Genomic DNA, 16,293 nt, shown 5'->3' with positions numbered 1-16,293 from the left:
AGGTCGTTATCTAAAGTGAAGCTCAGTAACTGGAAGTCCGTAACTGAAGAATTGACTGGAATTTCATATTGGAAACATCAGTGCGTTAGCGTAATAAACAAGTATTTGTCACGGTAACCGGATGTCACCTTGCTTCATATTTGACCTTGTGAATAACAACTAAGGAGGGTTGTTTGAATTAACAGTGGAAACTCCTCCGTGGTACGAGTTGTCCCGGAGGCAGTCACACTAGTATTCTGTTTTCATCGCAACACACGTCCGGGTCAACCAATCGACCTCTAATACTTCGTGCGCATTCACATGAACAATCAGCTAGATTCTATAATGGTAAAAAACACGTTTATACCTGTCCATCTGGATCCTCCTTCAACAGTTGACTAGGGAGCTACTAAGGCTCACACCTGTCAATAAAATGGAATGTCCCAGACCCCTTCACAAAATCGTACCCAAGATACCAAGATAAATGAAGGGAAAAAATAATTAAAAATCAATAATGCAGTATTGGCAAAAAACTGAATAGCTGCAGGTATTGAGTATAAATTCTTCTACTAACTGCATTTTGGTTGGAAGATGAAAGCTTAAAAATTTCTCATGGAATTTGAAGGGACTATAATGGGAGCATGTACAGAAAATAGGTGATTTTTTTGAGTGAAAAGAACTCGTACAGAGTCGTAGTCTGCCTTTGCGGACCCTTGGACAGAGTTTGAGCTGAAGAACCCGCCTTGGAAATTTGATGGATGAAAGGGGATATCTCACTTATCCAGGTTAGTGAAGATGAAATACCTCATTTCTACCAGCTATTTTACAGAATTTTTTTTAATTTTGAATTTTGAATTTTAACACACGTCTCTATGGGGAATATTTACCCGTGTGAGCCGAGCCCAAAGAGGTTCTATGGCCTAGCCCTACCCACTTGCTAGTGTACTTCAGTAGCTCGGAGAGGCGCAGGCGCGGTACGCACTTCTGTGTACATAACATTGCAACTTGCAAGACACATGTGCTTCATCTTTTCACGTGTGATGACGCATTTACTTCACATGCATGCGGCTTGTCTGTAGCTGGCCGGCTGTCATCCGACAGCAGCTGCACACCATACCGAACAGAACGGTGCAGCCAAGAGGGCTGAACTTTTCATACCAGGTGAGGATTACCTCTGTATTTAACTTAAGAAAACAATTACTACAAGTCATGAAGGTGTTTTGTAGTTAATCACACAAAAATGTTTGTTATTCCGATGAGACGTCGAAAAATCCATCCACCATGTAACTTAGCCCTGGAGACCGCGCCGCCAGGCGCGGTCCTGGCGGCTTCCCCGCAGTTTCGCCTATGTGAGTAACGAATAGCTCCCCTATTGCGCTTGTGCAAGTGATTGTGAATTCTGTGAACATCGCATCGGTGAGCTGCTTACAAGACATCATTTTGTGCATCACAAGCAATGAAATGCATCAAACAGTCGCCGATGATAGTCATTTAGATTTCATCGACCCATGTAGATATTCCTAGTAGTTTCTGTCGAAAAATTAAGGAAATATAGCGCCGCAAACTCAGGCACCCGTTTGTTCAACATGAAGATCTGAATGGGAGCACGGCGCAGCTACATGTAACTATACACAGCCCAGTCGTTGTACGTAGCTGTATTCGCACAGCGTACATTGTACAGTAATAACAGCGTCTGGTCGGGCTATCCACCATCAGTGACCATGCTGGGCCCATGCTGACCTTTACCTACATGTAACTATACACAGCCCAGTCACTGTACATGGTACATCGCGACAGGCTGTATTCGCACGGCGTAATTGCAGCGTCTGGTCAGGCTAACCTTTACCTAACTAGTGGGTTCTAATAACTTCTATATTCTAACTAGCCCCGGAGACCGCGCCGCCAGGCGCGGTCCTGGCGGCTTCCCCGCAGTTTCGCTTATGTGAGTAACGAATAGCTCCCCTATTGCGCTTGTGCAAGTGATTGTGAATTCTGTGAACATCGCATCGGTGAGCTGCTTATAAGACATCATTTTGTGCATCACAAGCAATGAAATGCATCAAACAGTCGCCAATGATAGTCATTTAGGTTTCTCGACCCATGTAAATATTCCTAGTAGTTTCTGTCGAAAAATTAAGGAAATATAGCGCCGCAAAGGCACCCGTTTGTTCAACATGAAGATCTGAATGGGAGCACGGCGCAGCCGCCACACGCAGTGTGGCGGCTGTCGCAGTTATATTCTAACCAGTGCTAACCGTTGTAGATCTACACAGCCCAGTCGTTGTATGGATGCTTCGCACAGCGTCTGGTCAGGCTAACTAACCTTTACGACGCCTGCATCTAACGTTAGATATCTGTGCATGTTGACCGAAAGATCTGTCTGTAAATTTAGCTGGTCGTCGGGGGAATGTTCCGCGGAGAGGAGAGACTGCGTCTGCTTCACGTTGTTCACAGATCCCCTCCGGAGGCTTCTGTCTACGGAGCAGGAGAGCGATAACGTCAAAAAAATAAAAGACTCCTCAGTCCTCTCTGGACAGACGATCTTTCTGTCTAATGTGTAATGAATTACTGTCTGTGCATGGTGCTTCACTCTGACAATATTTTCGGCAGCGACGTTCCCGTTCCACGGCACCGGCACCGGCACGGTACGGTGGCAAAGCGAGCTCTTCCGTGTATGCCTAGCCCGACCAGACGCTGTTAGTACGCTGTGCGAATACAGCGACTGGGCTGTGTATAGTTTGATAGTGTATGCCTAACAGTAACACTACCATGACTACAGTAACATTGGAAAGCAAGTAAATTTACAGTAGGCCTAGTAGGCCTACTATGAAACGCGTCTAACTAATTGTCTAATTGTAAGGCGGGTGTTGGTGGTAGGGTACGGAATAGTGAACCAGGCAAGCGTGATTGAGCAAAAGCTACGTTCATGGACATGGTTGTAACTGATTCTTAGTTGGAATGCGTTTAGATCTTAATAGGCCTAGGTGGCTAGGGATAGTATCATAGACAGAATCCCTCTCATGTAATCATGATTCATGATGATGCACCATGACAGTCCATTGCTGGCATTGCCATTGGCATTCACTGCTGCTTATTTTGTCTGGGTACACTACACAATAGTAAACACAGTTAGATCTACTAATGAAACTTACATGTACCATATGCTTTCGGCTTACTTTATTTATAGGTCTACTAGATCTAGAGATCTAGGGTAGGGTCTAGTGTAGTAGATGTACATTGTAAGGTCCCCGCCGGGTGCTCCTTCACACAGTTAATGCGTTCAGGCTGGTCGCAGTATAGTTCGTAGACACTGCACTAAGTAAAACTTCACTGACAATAGTTACATAGACCGATTAATCTGCCTCTTGTTCGGTGGCCTCTTAACATACCTTGGATGTGGGCATAAAGTTAAACACAACTTATTTGCCCCTCGGTGTCGTCATTAGATGACATTAATAACTTTTTGTTAGGCGCTGTGCAGAAATTGTATTACATGGACAAAGAAATATCCCATCAGGGCTGTATTTGTTCTTGTCATGACTCCAGAACCTCTCTAAATTTAATAGAATTGATACTGTTAACAGCTGGGCTGTCAACTACAAATGGTGGCAACTTATTCTACTCACTAATAACTCTTTGACAGAAAGAGCACTGTCTCACTTCAGACTTTACATGTTTCTTCAGTATCTTGAATTTATGACCACGTGTCCTTCCTCCAGATGAGAACCTAAACTCACTCTTGTTTACCGTAAGGTCGGTTATACGGTTCGGTCGGATAAAAGATTGCAAAAACACGCCAGACACCCTACGGTGCAGTGTGCACCATATGCTCAGCTGATATGTATGACTACCTAATTGTAAATAATAGCCTTTAAAACTAGCTAGCTAGTTCCCATTGATCTACAATAAACATAAAGGCAGTGTATACAAATACAATCCCATCATGTGTGTGTCTTTACCATCCAGACACACATATGATGTGGTTTGTAGCCATATTCTGACAACCTGTCTGAGTGGCCAAGTACGAAAAAGTAGCTGGATACAGCCTGTCTGATGATTGTCAGTGTCAATCATCAGATATTCAACAGACTGTCACATATAGGACGTCGGCTGGACATGGGCGATAGCTGCACAACCCAAATCTGACACACACAACACACATCAGACTGACTTGACACTTATCTGACACTGACTCATCTAACGACTGGAAATTGTGTCCGTTGGGAACTACAGCTGTAAGCTCTGTAGTTCCTTCATTGGATGATCTCACATCATCAGATCACACCAAACACATCCGACACTGACCTAATAGTCGACCAACAGAAATCAGATTCATTGGACTCTGAAAGTACACTTCAGCGAATAACCTGAGGAAATGAAAACTTTGCTTCCAGCGAGTGACCAACAAGCAAAATGCTCTCCAGAAAGGGGTGTTTACAGTACTGATGAGATTCCATTTCAACATAACGCTGTCTGTATTCCCCAGTCATGTCAACCACGAGGACCTTTCCTTATGAAATGAAAAGTCTCTCTATGAAGGAGGTTACACTTAATGCATTCATAATCATGCTCGTTTTTATGTGTGTTCAGGATTTCAATAAAAATTTATCAATTGAGCAAACAGTCTGGACTTCTGAAACTGTTTTGAGGAAATAGACTTGAAGTGGTGTGTAAACATGTTGTGGTATGTATGCTGAGGAAAAACTGAAAAATACAAAGTTTAGGCTTTGAGTGTGTTTATGGCTAGATTTAACAGTGATTGTGACATTGTCCATGAAGGACTGCATCAGTTTGCACTAGGTGTCCCAGCTTTTCCACACAGAATCTGTCATGGGAGTTCAGACTGTAGTTGACTCATGCAACTTGAGAGAGGGTTCTCTAAGCCACATGTGTCTCTGAAACAGGTTGATCAACACGAGCAACAAGACATCATACACATGATAGATTCATTTTGTCAATCTACATTGTATGATGACAATGTCCAGCCTAGAAAGGAGAATAAGATTTTGACTTTGTGTCAAAATTTCAGCCTGATCTGTTTCCTGTTGGTATCTGGGGAAGTTGTTTTGTTATATTCTAAGTATGTTTGTGTTTCTATGCTTTTTATTTCTTATATTCTCTTGGAATATAGATGTAATATCCCAAGGCAATCTTTGTTCCCATAGTATCTCAATGCAGGTTTAGATCCTCCCTGGTGGTTCTGAGTATCATGCTAGAATGGATCTTGGCAGCCGTGAGGTCAACGATGCGTGCGGTCAGCTGACACACTACGAAGGCACTGAAAAGCTCCTGGAAGTCTGGTTTGAATACATCCCAAGGGAGAGTGGAGAGGGCTGCCCCGCCCCGTCATCGTCGGAGGGAAAGGATGCCGGCTGTGACCTGAGGGACATCCCAAGGTAAGAGACAACTCTGGGTTAGCATCACTGAGGGGTTGCCCAACATTAGTGGCTTTATCATTCTTAGCAACACTAGTCTACAGTACCATGATCAGTTTGCCACAAAGTCAGGCAGTCCAGGGAAGATATTCAAAATGTACCATCAGTCGTGGATATTTTTTAGCGTTTAGTAAAAGACTTCAGCCCTACTTTTGTGCTGTGTTCAGTACCAGTATCACTAAATGTGTTATGTCTTATACTAAGTACTTTTTAACAAGCACAATGACGACAAAAAACAGTAAATATAACATTGTGCTATGGATTTTAGGGATTACCAAATCGAATATTCCAACTCATTCCAGAATCACTAGTTCATGTCCCAACATGCATCGTGTGAAGCTAGACTTCATCTGTGAACTGAATTAAGAAAATGGATGCAAATATCCTTCCTTGTACAAAGGAAACCAGCTCTTTTGGCAAAACAGTCTCACTGTCTGTTTTTCTTTCAAAGCAAGAATCGCTGAGTTGATAAGAAATCAGCCGACATGTTCCTGTCAGGAAATAACTTATGAGCTTCCCTGTCCTATCTTAGACATCTTTTCCTGCTGGCTGAATCCATTAGAATCACACTGTCCTTGGCAAGACTTTGGGAACAGTGATTTAAAAAATGTTCAGGATATCACATTTGATGCATATGTGTAGGTCTGTTGTATCACAAAACATCCTACCATATAAAATTTTTGCAATAAAGCCAGAAATATAAGGAGATGTCAGTATTTTTCTCATTAAACCATAACTGTCGACGGTTTAGTCTGGCAACATTTTTATTATAACTATTGTTCACATTTTGTCTGTTTGACAATACTTAACATTGATTTTACGAATTCAAATTTTTACAGTGGTTGTTTTTATCCCAAACACACATTTTGGAACTATTTTAAAGCACTAATGCCGGGTTTTTGTTTCATCTGCAAAAAATGGTAAATTATGCAGTGTAAGGTATACTATATACAAGGTGTCACGCTGAATCAAATTTCTCAAAACTCAACATTGGCCAGACAATCCAGTAAGGTCTTTAAACCGGTGAGTGTTTTGATATCACAGAGGTTTGCTGTTTCCTTTTCTCTAAACTGGAATTGTTGTGTTTTCCTGCTGTTAGAGGGTTGGGTTTGTATCTTTTAAATTTTCAGATTTTTCACAGTCAGTCCGCAGCACCCGATAATTCGCTCGTATTTATTCAACTCGTATGCAAGCCCGCTTTAGGCTTGCATACGTAATGAGCTGCGTAAGGGGATTTTGTCCTTGGGCTTTCGGCTACAAAAATACACCTTATGTTCACAAATTTGGTATCAAATTCAAGGAAAATATGTAAACTATCGTCACATGTTACTCAAATTATTGTGAATGAAAAATATCATAGCGTAATTTGAGCTTGAAAAATGATGAAAAAAGTAATTCGTGCAGTACACTTTCAAGACGTCAAAAAAATACCAAATTCACCTTGCGTCTCAATGAAAATGCTTTATTTGGTAGTCCATCTCCTAATCTTTGTATCCATGTAAATATCTTGACAATTTGTTGCTTAATCCGGTCAGGAACCAGTAAAGTATACATCGATGTCAGTGCTGATCAGCTTGAAACCGTGCAATCTCAAGAGTAAGCTCTCTCATTGGACAGCGCCTGCACTCAGCGCTTGCATTACGTCATTACGCTGCTACATAACGGTTTCATGCCACTTGCGGTTTCTTGGCACGCGTGTAGTTCAAGCGCTGAACGCACGCACTGTCCAATGAGAGAGCTCTTTCGCACCACTGGACACTTTGTGCGGAGCATACTTCTGGCTTAGGAGTGAATTTTACAGACATTTCAAAACGGAAAAACTATTATAAATCATGCTTGCGTCTCCTTGACTCCAATATATGATGAGTATCTAAGTTTCCTCTCTACGAAAAAGCCAAAATCAGAAACAACAGTTTCTTAATCCGGTCAGGAACCAAAAAAGAACTTTAGATGACAAAATCTTCCGTGAAAAGCAGGTAAAATTTACGCAAATTCAACTGATTATATAGTCATGATAAGATCCGATGTTATAGGCAAATTTAGTATCAAAATAAAGATCAAAGTCTGGAAAACAATTTATTAGTGACTTGTAGCCATGACGAATGTATGTACAAGTCGCTACACTGTGAAAACCATAGCCCTATCAAAGTCTCGGAAAATCTCGCACGACGAGACACCTTTCGAACGCAAAGATCGTCAACGAGAGTGCTGAATAAATCTTGCCGGATCGGCTCATTAGCATACGTTCTGCGGACTGACTGTTCAGGATAATTTGCAAGTTAATTGATTTTGCAGTTACCTGAGTATAAACCAAACAAACCAAGGAAGGAAATGACATGCCTGCAGTAAATTTTATTTGATTATTAGCATTAACAGCTTGCAGCATAAAAATACCACTCATACAGGCAGGTGTCCCAGCTCATTTTCAAAAGATATATTATTGAATGAACCATCTGTCATTTGGAAGCAGAAAACAGTGGAATAAGATCCTGTTGCATTATCCTTTCAATGACAGGGAAAATGTTTAGGCTATTTGCAAAGTGCCATATATGTACAAAATGTTATTGCCCTGGCTCAAAGTGCAGCACGTAAATGATGAATATCTATGTTTTCATCTTTTCATGAATCAGCCAGTTTGCAGTTTCACTTCGCGCATGAGCAGAAAAAGGTCATTTGTACCAACAGGCACATTGGTTTTTATTAAATTCACTGAGATCAATAGCATTTGTGATGGAATGGTTATTCATGTAATCCTTGTAAATGGTGCTTGCCAGCATATCCACTTGACAGAAAAATTGGTATTTGGCAATATCATTATAGAGATTGTGAATACGTTAAGTGCAAAGTAATGGAATGGATGCTTTTCCAAGTGTTATTTTAACGGATCATTCTGGCTATCTGGTCTACACAAGTTCATTCTTTGTTTGAACAGGATTGATGAATCCCATAAATTATTACGGAAAACTTATGCACCGAAAACGAGTGCAGTACCCCTAATCAACTGAGAAAAAAGAAAGGTCATTTATACCGATGTGCCCATGAGCTAACTCCGAACTGGCTTATTCAGAATATTTGCGAGTGTGCCTATGTGAACAATTTTTAAAGTACAACATTTGTCTTTCATAGTTTCCATACACTTGTAAATATGTGATTTGTTTATAATGTGAAACTGAGTTTATTCATTCTAAACAACAAGACTAACATTGTATATATGAACCTCTAATTTCTAAACAATTCTATTCAAAAGGTAAGTGTTTGTTCAAATTAATGAAGTTTGAAGGAGAATGTTGAATTGATTCTAAATAGTCTAATGATTTCATTGTCCTTTGTCATTTGTTTTGTTTTTGTTTCTGTTTTGTTTTTCTCTATGCTTGATTTCATCACACTGCTTCTTGGCAAACATTGTTGCAAGGCTAAGACTGTACTGATGTTGTCTAGGAATTTGAACAGTGCCAGTGTATCAATTCAGTCATGTCGATAGTGTGAATCTGCTTTGCATGAGCCCTGCCTAGTAATCTGGAAAGATCCTCAAGGCATGACAAGAAATTATTAACACACATCGGCAAGCAAAATAAAGATAAAACAAAAATAGTAAGAGACAGAGAGAAAGAGGAGGAATCTTTTACGTAAGAGTATGAATGAACATACATGTTTTCAGGCAGATCTTGACACAAACTATACTATTTTCAATTTTTTATTTTTTTTTAAAGGAGTTCATTTCAGAGCAAATTGTCCTGCATGAACTCCTTGTGATGTTCATTCTTCAGTCCTTCATGCAATTATGTGTTTCAAGAGGTCTTGCAAGATGATGAAATGGATGTTATATGTAGTTTGGGTTTGAATGAAGAGTTATGTACACTGAAAAGTATTGAAAGCAACAAGACATTTTTACGTAATATAGAATTCAAAAGTAAGTTATAAAGAAACTGCAGTGTTGTAGTGATGTAAGTGAAATTGCATTTGCTTCGTATTGCTGTGTAATGCAATTTTTGTGATTATTTACAAGAGATCAGAGTTACTGATGCTGAAGACTTCTATACTGTACAGTTGTATCTCACAAGATATTATATGGATCTTTTCCCCTCTAGACAATGCTTGGCAGAGATGCTAGCTCGGGTCAAGTGTGAAATTGTGAGCTTTGCCGAGAGAGAGGACCACCATGCCTACATTCTTAGGTGAGGTGGGTTTGATTAACCCTTAACATGCCATGCCACACTCCTGTCAACTCAGCCACATTGGGATGGGTGGGAGAGGGGTCCCTATGTTCATGTTAGAATATGCAGGACATGTGTTGATCTTTCCCAGTAGTCATCACGCATTGACTGAATCTTAAGCGAGGTAGACATGTTGTAAGCACAAGTGAGCCCAGTATATGACTCTGCAAGCATTTATTACCTCTGCTAAGGGGGGAGGTTATGTTTTCGTTACTGTTGGTTTGTTTCTTAGTTAGTTAGTTCGTTCGTTAGTTTGTCCATGTGCAAAATAACTCAAAAAGTAGTTAATGGATTGGGATAAAACGTGCAGGAAAGGTTGAGAATGACACAAGTAACAAACGATTAACTTTTGGTAGTGATCCGAGAATTTTGGGGGAATTTATGAAGGATTTTTGACATTTTGGCAGGTAGGGTCAATGAACTTGGGAGTTCAGGCTGCGCGTATTTGAGGTTTGCATGCGCGCACTAAAGTGTGTGCTCTAGTTTCTGCTAGGGCGAGGCGCGCCGTGCAGCTGAGGGTTTATGACGTAACAAAGGCTTCTATATTGGGAAATCGGGCGACTTTCAGCACACAATGCTATAAGTATGTGTAGGTGGAAATCACTGATATCTCTATGGAAGAACAGGATCAGTGGTGGAAATAAGCTGCATGCTTGGCAGAGGTCTGCGCTCTCAGAGTGCTTCTCTAGTTTTGTTTCTTTTCTGCGGCTGAGTACATTTAGTTAAGCATAAAAAATACAGGATATGTTAATAGTGAGTTAGAATTTTATACATTTTATCTTTCTGTTTTAAACAAGGCTGACATTCATGATTCGTGCCTACAGTGTATGCACCAACCATGCCATCGTAACTTATTTTGTTATCTCACCTGGTGCACATATTTTGATTAGGTGCGACTTTCAAAGAACAATTTTTGAAGTAAAACACACACACAGCAAGACAACAAAAAAGTACCAGCATTAGCGCCAATTTTGAAGCACTAAGCACACATACCATTCGAACATCTAGACGAAACATTGTAAGAAGAGTTACGAGACAATAAGAAGGCAGAAGCTAGCCATGAGCGTATGTCAATTCCAGTCACATCTTGAACAACTACATGAATGACAAGTTCAGGCAAATATGTGTATGATAGTTACGAGGGGGGAGGGGGTGGCTTCATAAGAGATTAGCACTGTAGACATTTGGCTGCCAACTGAATTTTGCAAGGTACTTGTAATATACATCACACACATGTCTTCTGCATTCCAAAAATATATCTAAATTCCGAAGGTCTTAAGACTGCTAACTGTATACCGGTACCTCTATCATACTACAGTACAAACACTATGAATTTGTTTTCTTTTAGTTTCGAGGAACGTTTCGCTAGGGATTGGCCCTAACAACTTGGGTCATTTCATGAAATTCACAGAACTGGAAACTAGAAATGTAGGACCATAACAGTATACTGACAGATAGGGCTCAACCTGGAGTCTGCTACTACTGTTCACAATGGATTTACCAGTAGATTCCTACAAAACAAGAAAACTAAACAAAGATCATACCAAAACTGCTGCTTGTTTTTATTTTCATGTTAGTTCCTTGTGGACTAAAATGTGCAATTTTTTTACCCAGTAGATATTCCATTTTTATTTATAAGCATAGATATAACCTGAGATCCATCATTTTTTACATGTATGTGAGTTTTGCACCACTAATGACTTGAGATTCATGGTCTCTTTTTGATTGTATCATGGTCACCGTGGCAGCGAGAGCAGCCTGTTTATCAGCAAGAGACGACTGATCCTGAAGACCTGTGGAACCACCACCCTCCTTGCAGCCATGGAAACCATTATCCAACTTGCCAAGGAGCACTGTTCCTCCAAAGTGGTGGTAGGTAACTTTGATACCAACAGGCGATTCCAATGACTTAGTTTTACCTCAGTATATAAGTGATGATCTCAGATTTTTCCTTTTTACTACACTTCTTGAAGCTAGTGGATTAGATAGCTCATTTCAAGAGTATAGCTTATCATCACTTTGAATATTTTTGGTAACTGTCAGTCGAAGAGATTTTGAGCAGGCCATTGATATATTTTGTATTACCACACAAAAATTAGCTTAGTGACGTGTCTGAAATTATGAATTCTTAATGTGAAGCTCCTCAACATCTGCCAACTACCATCAACTTTGAGAGTGTGAGTGGGTGTCTGTGTGTGTGTTTGTGTGTGCTTGTATGTTGGTATTTGTTGCATTTGGAGCATTCTTATGATTATTGCTGTACTCTGCAATTTCATGTACAGCAGTGGTGTGTCATTCCTTTAGTACTGTATGTACATGTTGATATTACACAGAAGCTCGAGTTGTTGAAAGGGTCCAAGTGAAATCCCTCACCATGTCTGGTGTAATTTCCACATAGCAGTTGATTAGCAGGAAGGCATTAACTCTGTAGACATTCTGATGTAGTTAACATCCTTCTTGTTCTGTCTGACGTTATTCTCTCATCAACAGGACATCTTCTATTCCCGGAAAAATTTTGTTCGCCCAGACCTCCAGCACTCACTCTACAAAAATTTTGAGGATGAGGTCAAGTTTCTGGACTCTCTGTTTGACAGTGAGTACATCCATCGATAGACTTTGTCACGCAGAGTCAGAATTTATCTTTGATGTTGGATAGAGAAGAGAACCTTTTTGCATCGAATGTAAAAGTTTGTGTAGAAAAACAAAATTCTGCCAATGTTGTTGAAATTTATACTGATGTTGTATCAGGTTTTAGTAATAGTATGGTCTTTGTTGGGGTAGCTTCAGACCAGTGGGCCCTGTTGCATAAAATCCTTACCGCTGGACTAACCGCTCCTTTCTAGCGGTAAGTCTTCAAATTAGCGGTAAATTTTATAATCCTTGATGCTGATTGGCTGTGACGTCTAATTTTGACGGTAGTTACCATTGAAATTCAACTGTAAGTTTTATGCAACGGGCCCCAGGAAAAAATGATTAGAAGTACAGTGTAACAAGGATTTGGTGAAATTACAAATTCATGAGGTTATGATAGTGGATATATGATGTATGTTTCAGACATTTGTATTAGTAATGCTCTCTTTCATTTAGAAAACTTATTATTTGGGAACATAATTATCAATATTTTGGTCTTTTGTTGGTTGCTTTCATTTTCAAACTTGCAGTTATGATGACAGATTTGACAATTGTAGTTCAGGAATGTCAGGTAATGTGATTATGTTACAGCAGAATTATGGTAGTTGTGTAATAGTTTTATGTGTTACTCTTTTCAGAAATAATCAAATGACTTGTAAATGTGGAAACATAAGGCACCATAATGCAGTGCCATTTTAGCTCAAGTGGGGTTGATTCCTCTCTCAGTTCTACATGTAGTTCTCAGCTGGTCAATGCTGGAAAGGTGATGTAAGCACTCGCAGAAAGCCAAAATAATTTTTACAATGCTTACATTTCTTTTCATAATACTTAACATGCTTGCTATTTGGCATGCTTTATACTGAAGATACAATGTCTGAACATGCCCTCTGTACCATTTGCAGTTGTGTCATGTGTAATACTTCTCAACAATACTTCTCAGCCTTAAGAACTTCAGAATGTCACCCATCGTGGTGTGAGGGTAAAGTTAAGATTCCTGTGTGTAGAATCCAAGAGGTCGGGTCACATGTTCAGTTCACATCATGCAGTTGACAAGTACTGATGAATGGATGGGGATACTGTATATGCCAAATATATTGTGAGGTTTTTGTTTTAATGAACTTTTGGAGTCAGGTGCTATTCACAAATTTGATAACATACAAGAAATATTAACTCTGATTCTGACATGATTATGACTTACATGCATACATTTCTCTGTTCAGTGCCATGCTTCACTATCGCAAATCTAACCACTTGCGAAATTGTTGGGAAGTCCCAATTTGGGAGAAATTAAACTTGCTCAATATTTGGTGTATACATTAAGCATTTTGTATAACAAACTTATTGTGTGTTATTCTTACTAATTTGTCAGAAGAACTTGGATCTTAGTGTTAGCTTAACGAGATTCTTTGGATCTCTTTTCATCAATTTTTCAACTGTGTAGGAGGAGCTGCCTATGTCCTAGGTAGAATGAATGGAGACTGTTGGTAAGTTCAAAGTTTGTCCGTAGTATCTTCCTGTTCTGGTACTCAAGTATCTGCTTTCTGTGTGTGCATAATTTCTTCTGTAATGATACATAAACTAGACAGATGTTCTCAAGGGGATCACCATGATCACATCGCAGAAACCTTCAAGTTTTTGTTTTTTCGTCTTTTGAAGGATAAATAGTATCAGTACTCCAAGGCAACCCTTTGTCTCTTTCTTCTTCCTCTTCTGCAAAGTTTATTTTCATTGATTTTAATCTTCTTTCTTTTCCCCATTAGTATCTTCTCTTCTCTCTTTCTTATCTTCACCTTTCCTTAACAAAAGGGACTTTGTTTTCATAAACAAAAAACTAATTTCGATTTTGGATATTTCTATTAAACCTGAAAGGAATGATGAAGGAAGGTGAAAGATGAGAGGATGAAATATAGACAATGAAGTTTAATGTTTGACCATTTTGTCTATCTCCAGGTACCTCTACACCCTAGATAACTCCACCATCACTCAGCCAGATCAAACACTGGAGATATCCTTTTTTTTTTTTCAAGACAGTCTTACCTCACATTGTCTAAAAGGCTTGTAGAACTCAGACTTAGTGACACAGTCATCATCATGGAAACTTTTTAATGCACCTATTTTGTTCTGGGGAACCACCATTTCTTAAACTTAGAGGGGCAAATCAATGGATTTGATTACAGTACATTGGTAAGTTTTAGAAGCAACATTGAGAAGTACTTTAAAACGAGGAATGTTCACGTGTATTTTAATTTTGCGAATTTTGCGAGAGCCAAGTCAACATCAGTGGTTAACAAAAAAAAGTAATAATGATGATCAGCCCCAGGATAACCAGTCACTGTAATGATTACTGCACTTATTTTAACTGGTTTTCATTGCAAATTTCCTCATGAAATTTTATTTAAAATTAATATCAAAACCATATTATAATTGTAACTTTTCAAATCTCAAGAAATAAGATTCAGAATTAGATTTTAAGATATATGATTATTGAGTTATCTAAGTTGTATGAGTGCAAATATCTCTCAAATTAAATTCAATTTGAAATTCATTTTAAGTGAGAGTGATTAGGCATGAGACTGATGGAATCCTTGAAAACCACAAGAAGGGGGTATTGGATGCGGGGGATGATAAGTTTTTAATGAGATTTGGAAGATGCCTTCCTTGACACGAGCCTCACATCCTGATGACAGAGCTGGACAGTGATGTGATGGCGCACTTCCAGAACACCACTGGGAGAAAGAGTGAGGAGGTCACTAAGGTGAGATGTAGATTGCACAGTGGCGGCAGGAATCGGTAGAACTGATTGATGAATTACCCTTCATTGTTGTAATTATGCACCCATTATTCAGTGTTTTGAGTGACAGCCATAATAAAAAGTCATGGGCATGCATACTTGGGTTGTACATGTATGTACGAACTCACATCCTCCTGATTGCTAGGCATGGATCATATCCAAGAGACAACAGCACCTATGCCCGATAGCCATTGCTGGTTCTGATATTGTATAGCAGCAGGTACTGCAGCGGGGGCTACTACCTATGTATGCTCTCACTCTTTATTTTTTATTATTTTTTTTTTATGATGGCTCTCACTTGAACACTGACTAATCTGTGTTTATTTGCTTTGATGAAAAGCAATTAGTCGATCACTTGCAGTAAAAATGCCTCGATCCAAGAATCATTTATTTGAATAAAGAATGAGTGGGATGTGAGAATGCTCTGAAATATCAGCCAATTTCCTTGAAGAACTCACATGTTATGTGTTAGTCAGCCAAGGCTATCAGGCCCATTATTTGGAATTACAGCAATTGAATACCAGCATTTGCTTTTCCCCCAATAGCATTGAAATTTATGTGGCAGGTGTAATAAAAGAACCAAGTTCAATGAAACTATAATAATAAAGACATTAGTGTTTAGATACAGTCAACCTCGCGTAAGTCGACATAATCGGGACTGAGCAAAACACGTCGACTTGCGCGAATGTCGACTTACGCGTAAGTCGACATTTTGTCGACTTATAAATGTAAATTAATTCCCCCTGTACAGAGTAAGATTTGGATCATGCTGCGGATCGCTACCCATATCTTACTCCTTTTGCCGCCAAAACATGCCTTCTGACATGAGCAACAATAATGTTTTACTTCATGCATAAATCTTGCGCGGGTTAGTAACGACAACGCACAATTCCCAAATCTCTATAGAGATTTTGAGAGAGCGGGATCGGAAACCTAGGCCCGTTTCTAGACACTTTTTAAACTTGATTTGAAATATCAAAGGGAAATTCCTCAAAATTGCATTAGACTTTGCGATTTTAAATTCAAGTGCTTTGCTGGAAAGATATGCGTGTGATTTCGCATGATTCTGTCGAGATTATTTTTCAGCGCCGACTGAGTTGAAATATGTGTGATTTTCCTTCCCTAAGTCGCCATATTTGTTCTGCTTAAATTTGTATTGCCATACTCTGAAAATGAATTGTTCTCGCGCTCCGATTCACAACATTACCGCTCTGTACGGCGTGGGCCCGTCTGAAATAAAAAG

At 39.5% G+C, this 16,293-nt stretch overlaps 1 protein-coding gene across 1 annotated transcript in view; it reads left to right on the top strand.

Annotated features, from left to right (window-relative positions):
• The first annotated feature begins 1,059 nt into the window (after positions 1-1,059).
• The window catches only part of LOC140242576 (S-adenosylmethionine decarboxylase proenzyme-like), a 29,626-nt gene continuing 14,392 nt past the window's right edge, over positions 1,060-16,293 (top strand). Inside the window, exons 1-8 of the mRNA XM_072322319.1 lie at positions 1,060-1,140; positions 5,145-5,375; positions 9,503-9,589; positions 11,377-11,500; positions 12,119-12,221; positions 13,701-13,743; positions 14,210-14,266; positions 14,936-15,014. Of these exons, the coding sequence (XP_072178420.1) occupies positions 5,197-5,375; positions 9,503-9,589; positions 11,377-11,500; positions 12,119-12,221; positions 13,701-13,743; positions 14,210-14,266; positions 14,936-15,014 (672 nt within the window). The 5' untranslated portion in view covers positions 1,060-1,140; positions 5,145-5,196. The remainder of the gene's footprint in view (positions 1,141-5,144; positions 5,376-9,502; positions 9,590-11,376; positions 11,501-12,118; positions 12,222-13,700; positions 13,744-14,209; positions 14,267-14,935; positions 15,015-16,293) is intronic.

The sequence above is a fragment of the Diadema setosum genome, chromosome 19 (assembly GCF_964275005.1).
Source record: "Diadema setosum chromosome 19, eeDiaSeto1, whole genome shotgun sequence".
In the NCBI taxonomy this organism is placed as follows: domain Eukaryota; kingdom Metazoa; phylum Echinodermata; class Echinoidea; order Diadematoida; family Diadematidae; genus Diadema; species Diadema setosum.
This window is presented reverse-complemented; position numbering and strand designations above follow the sequence as displayed.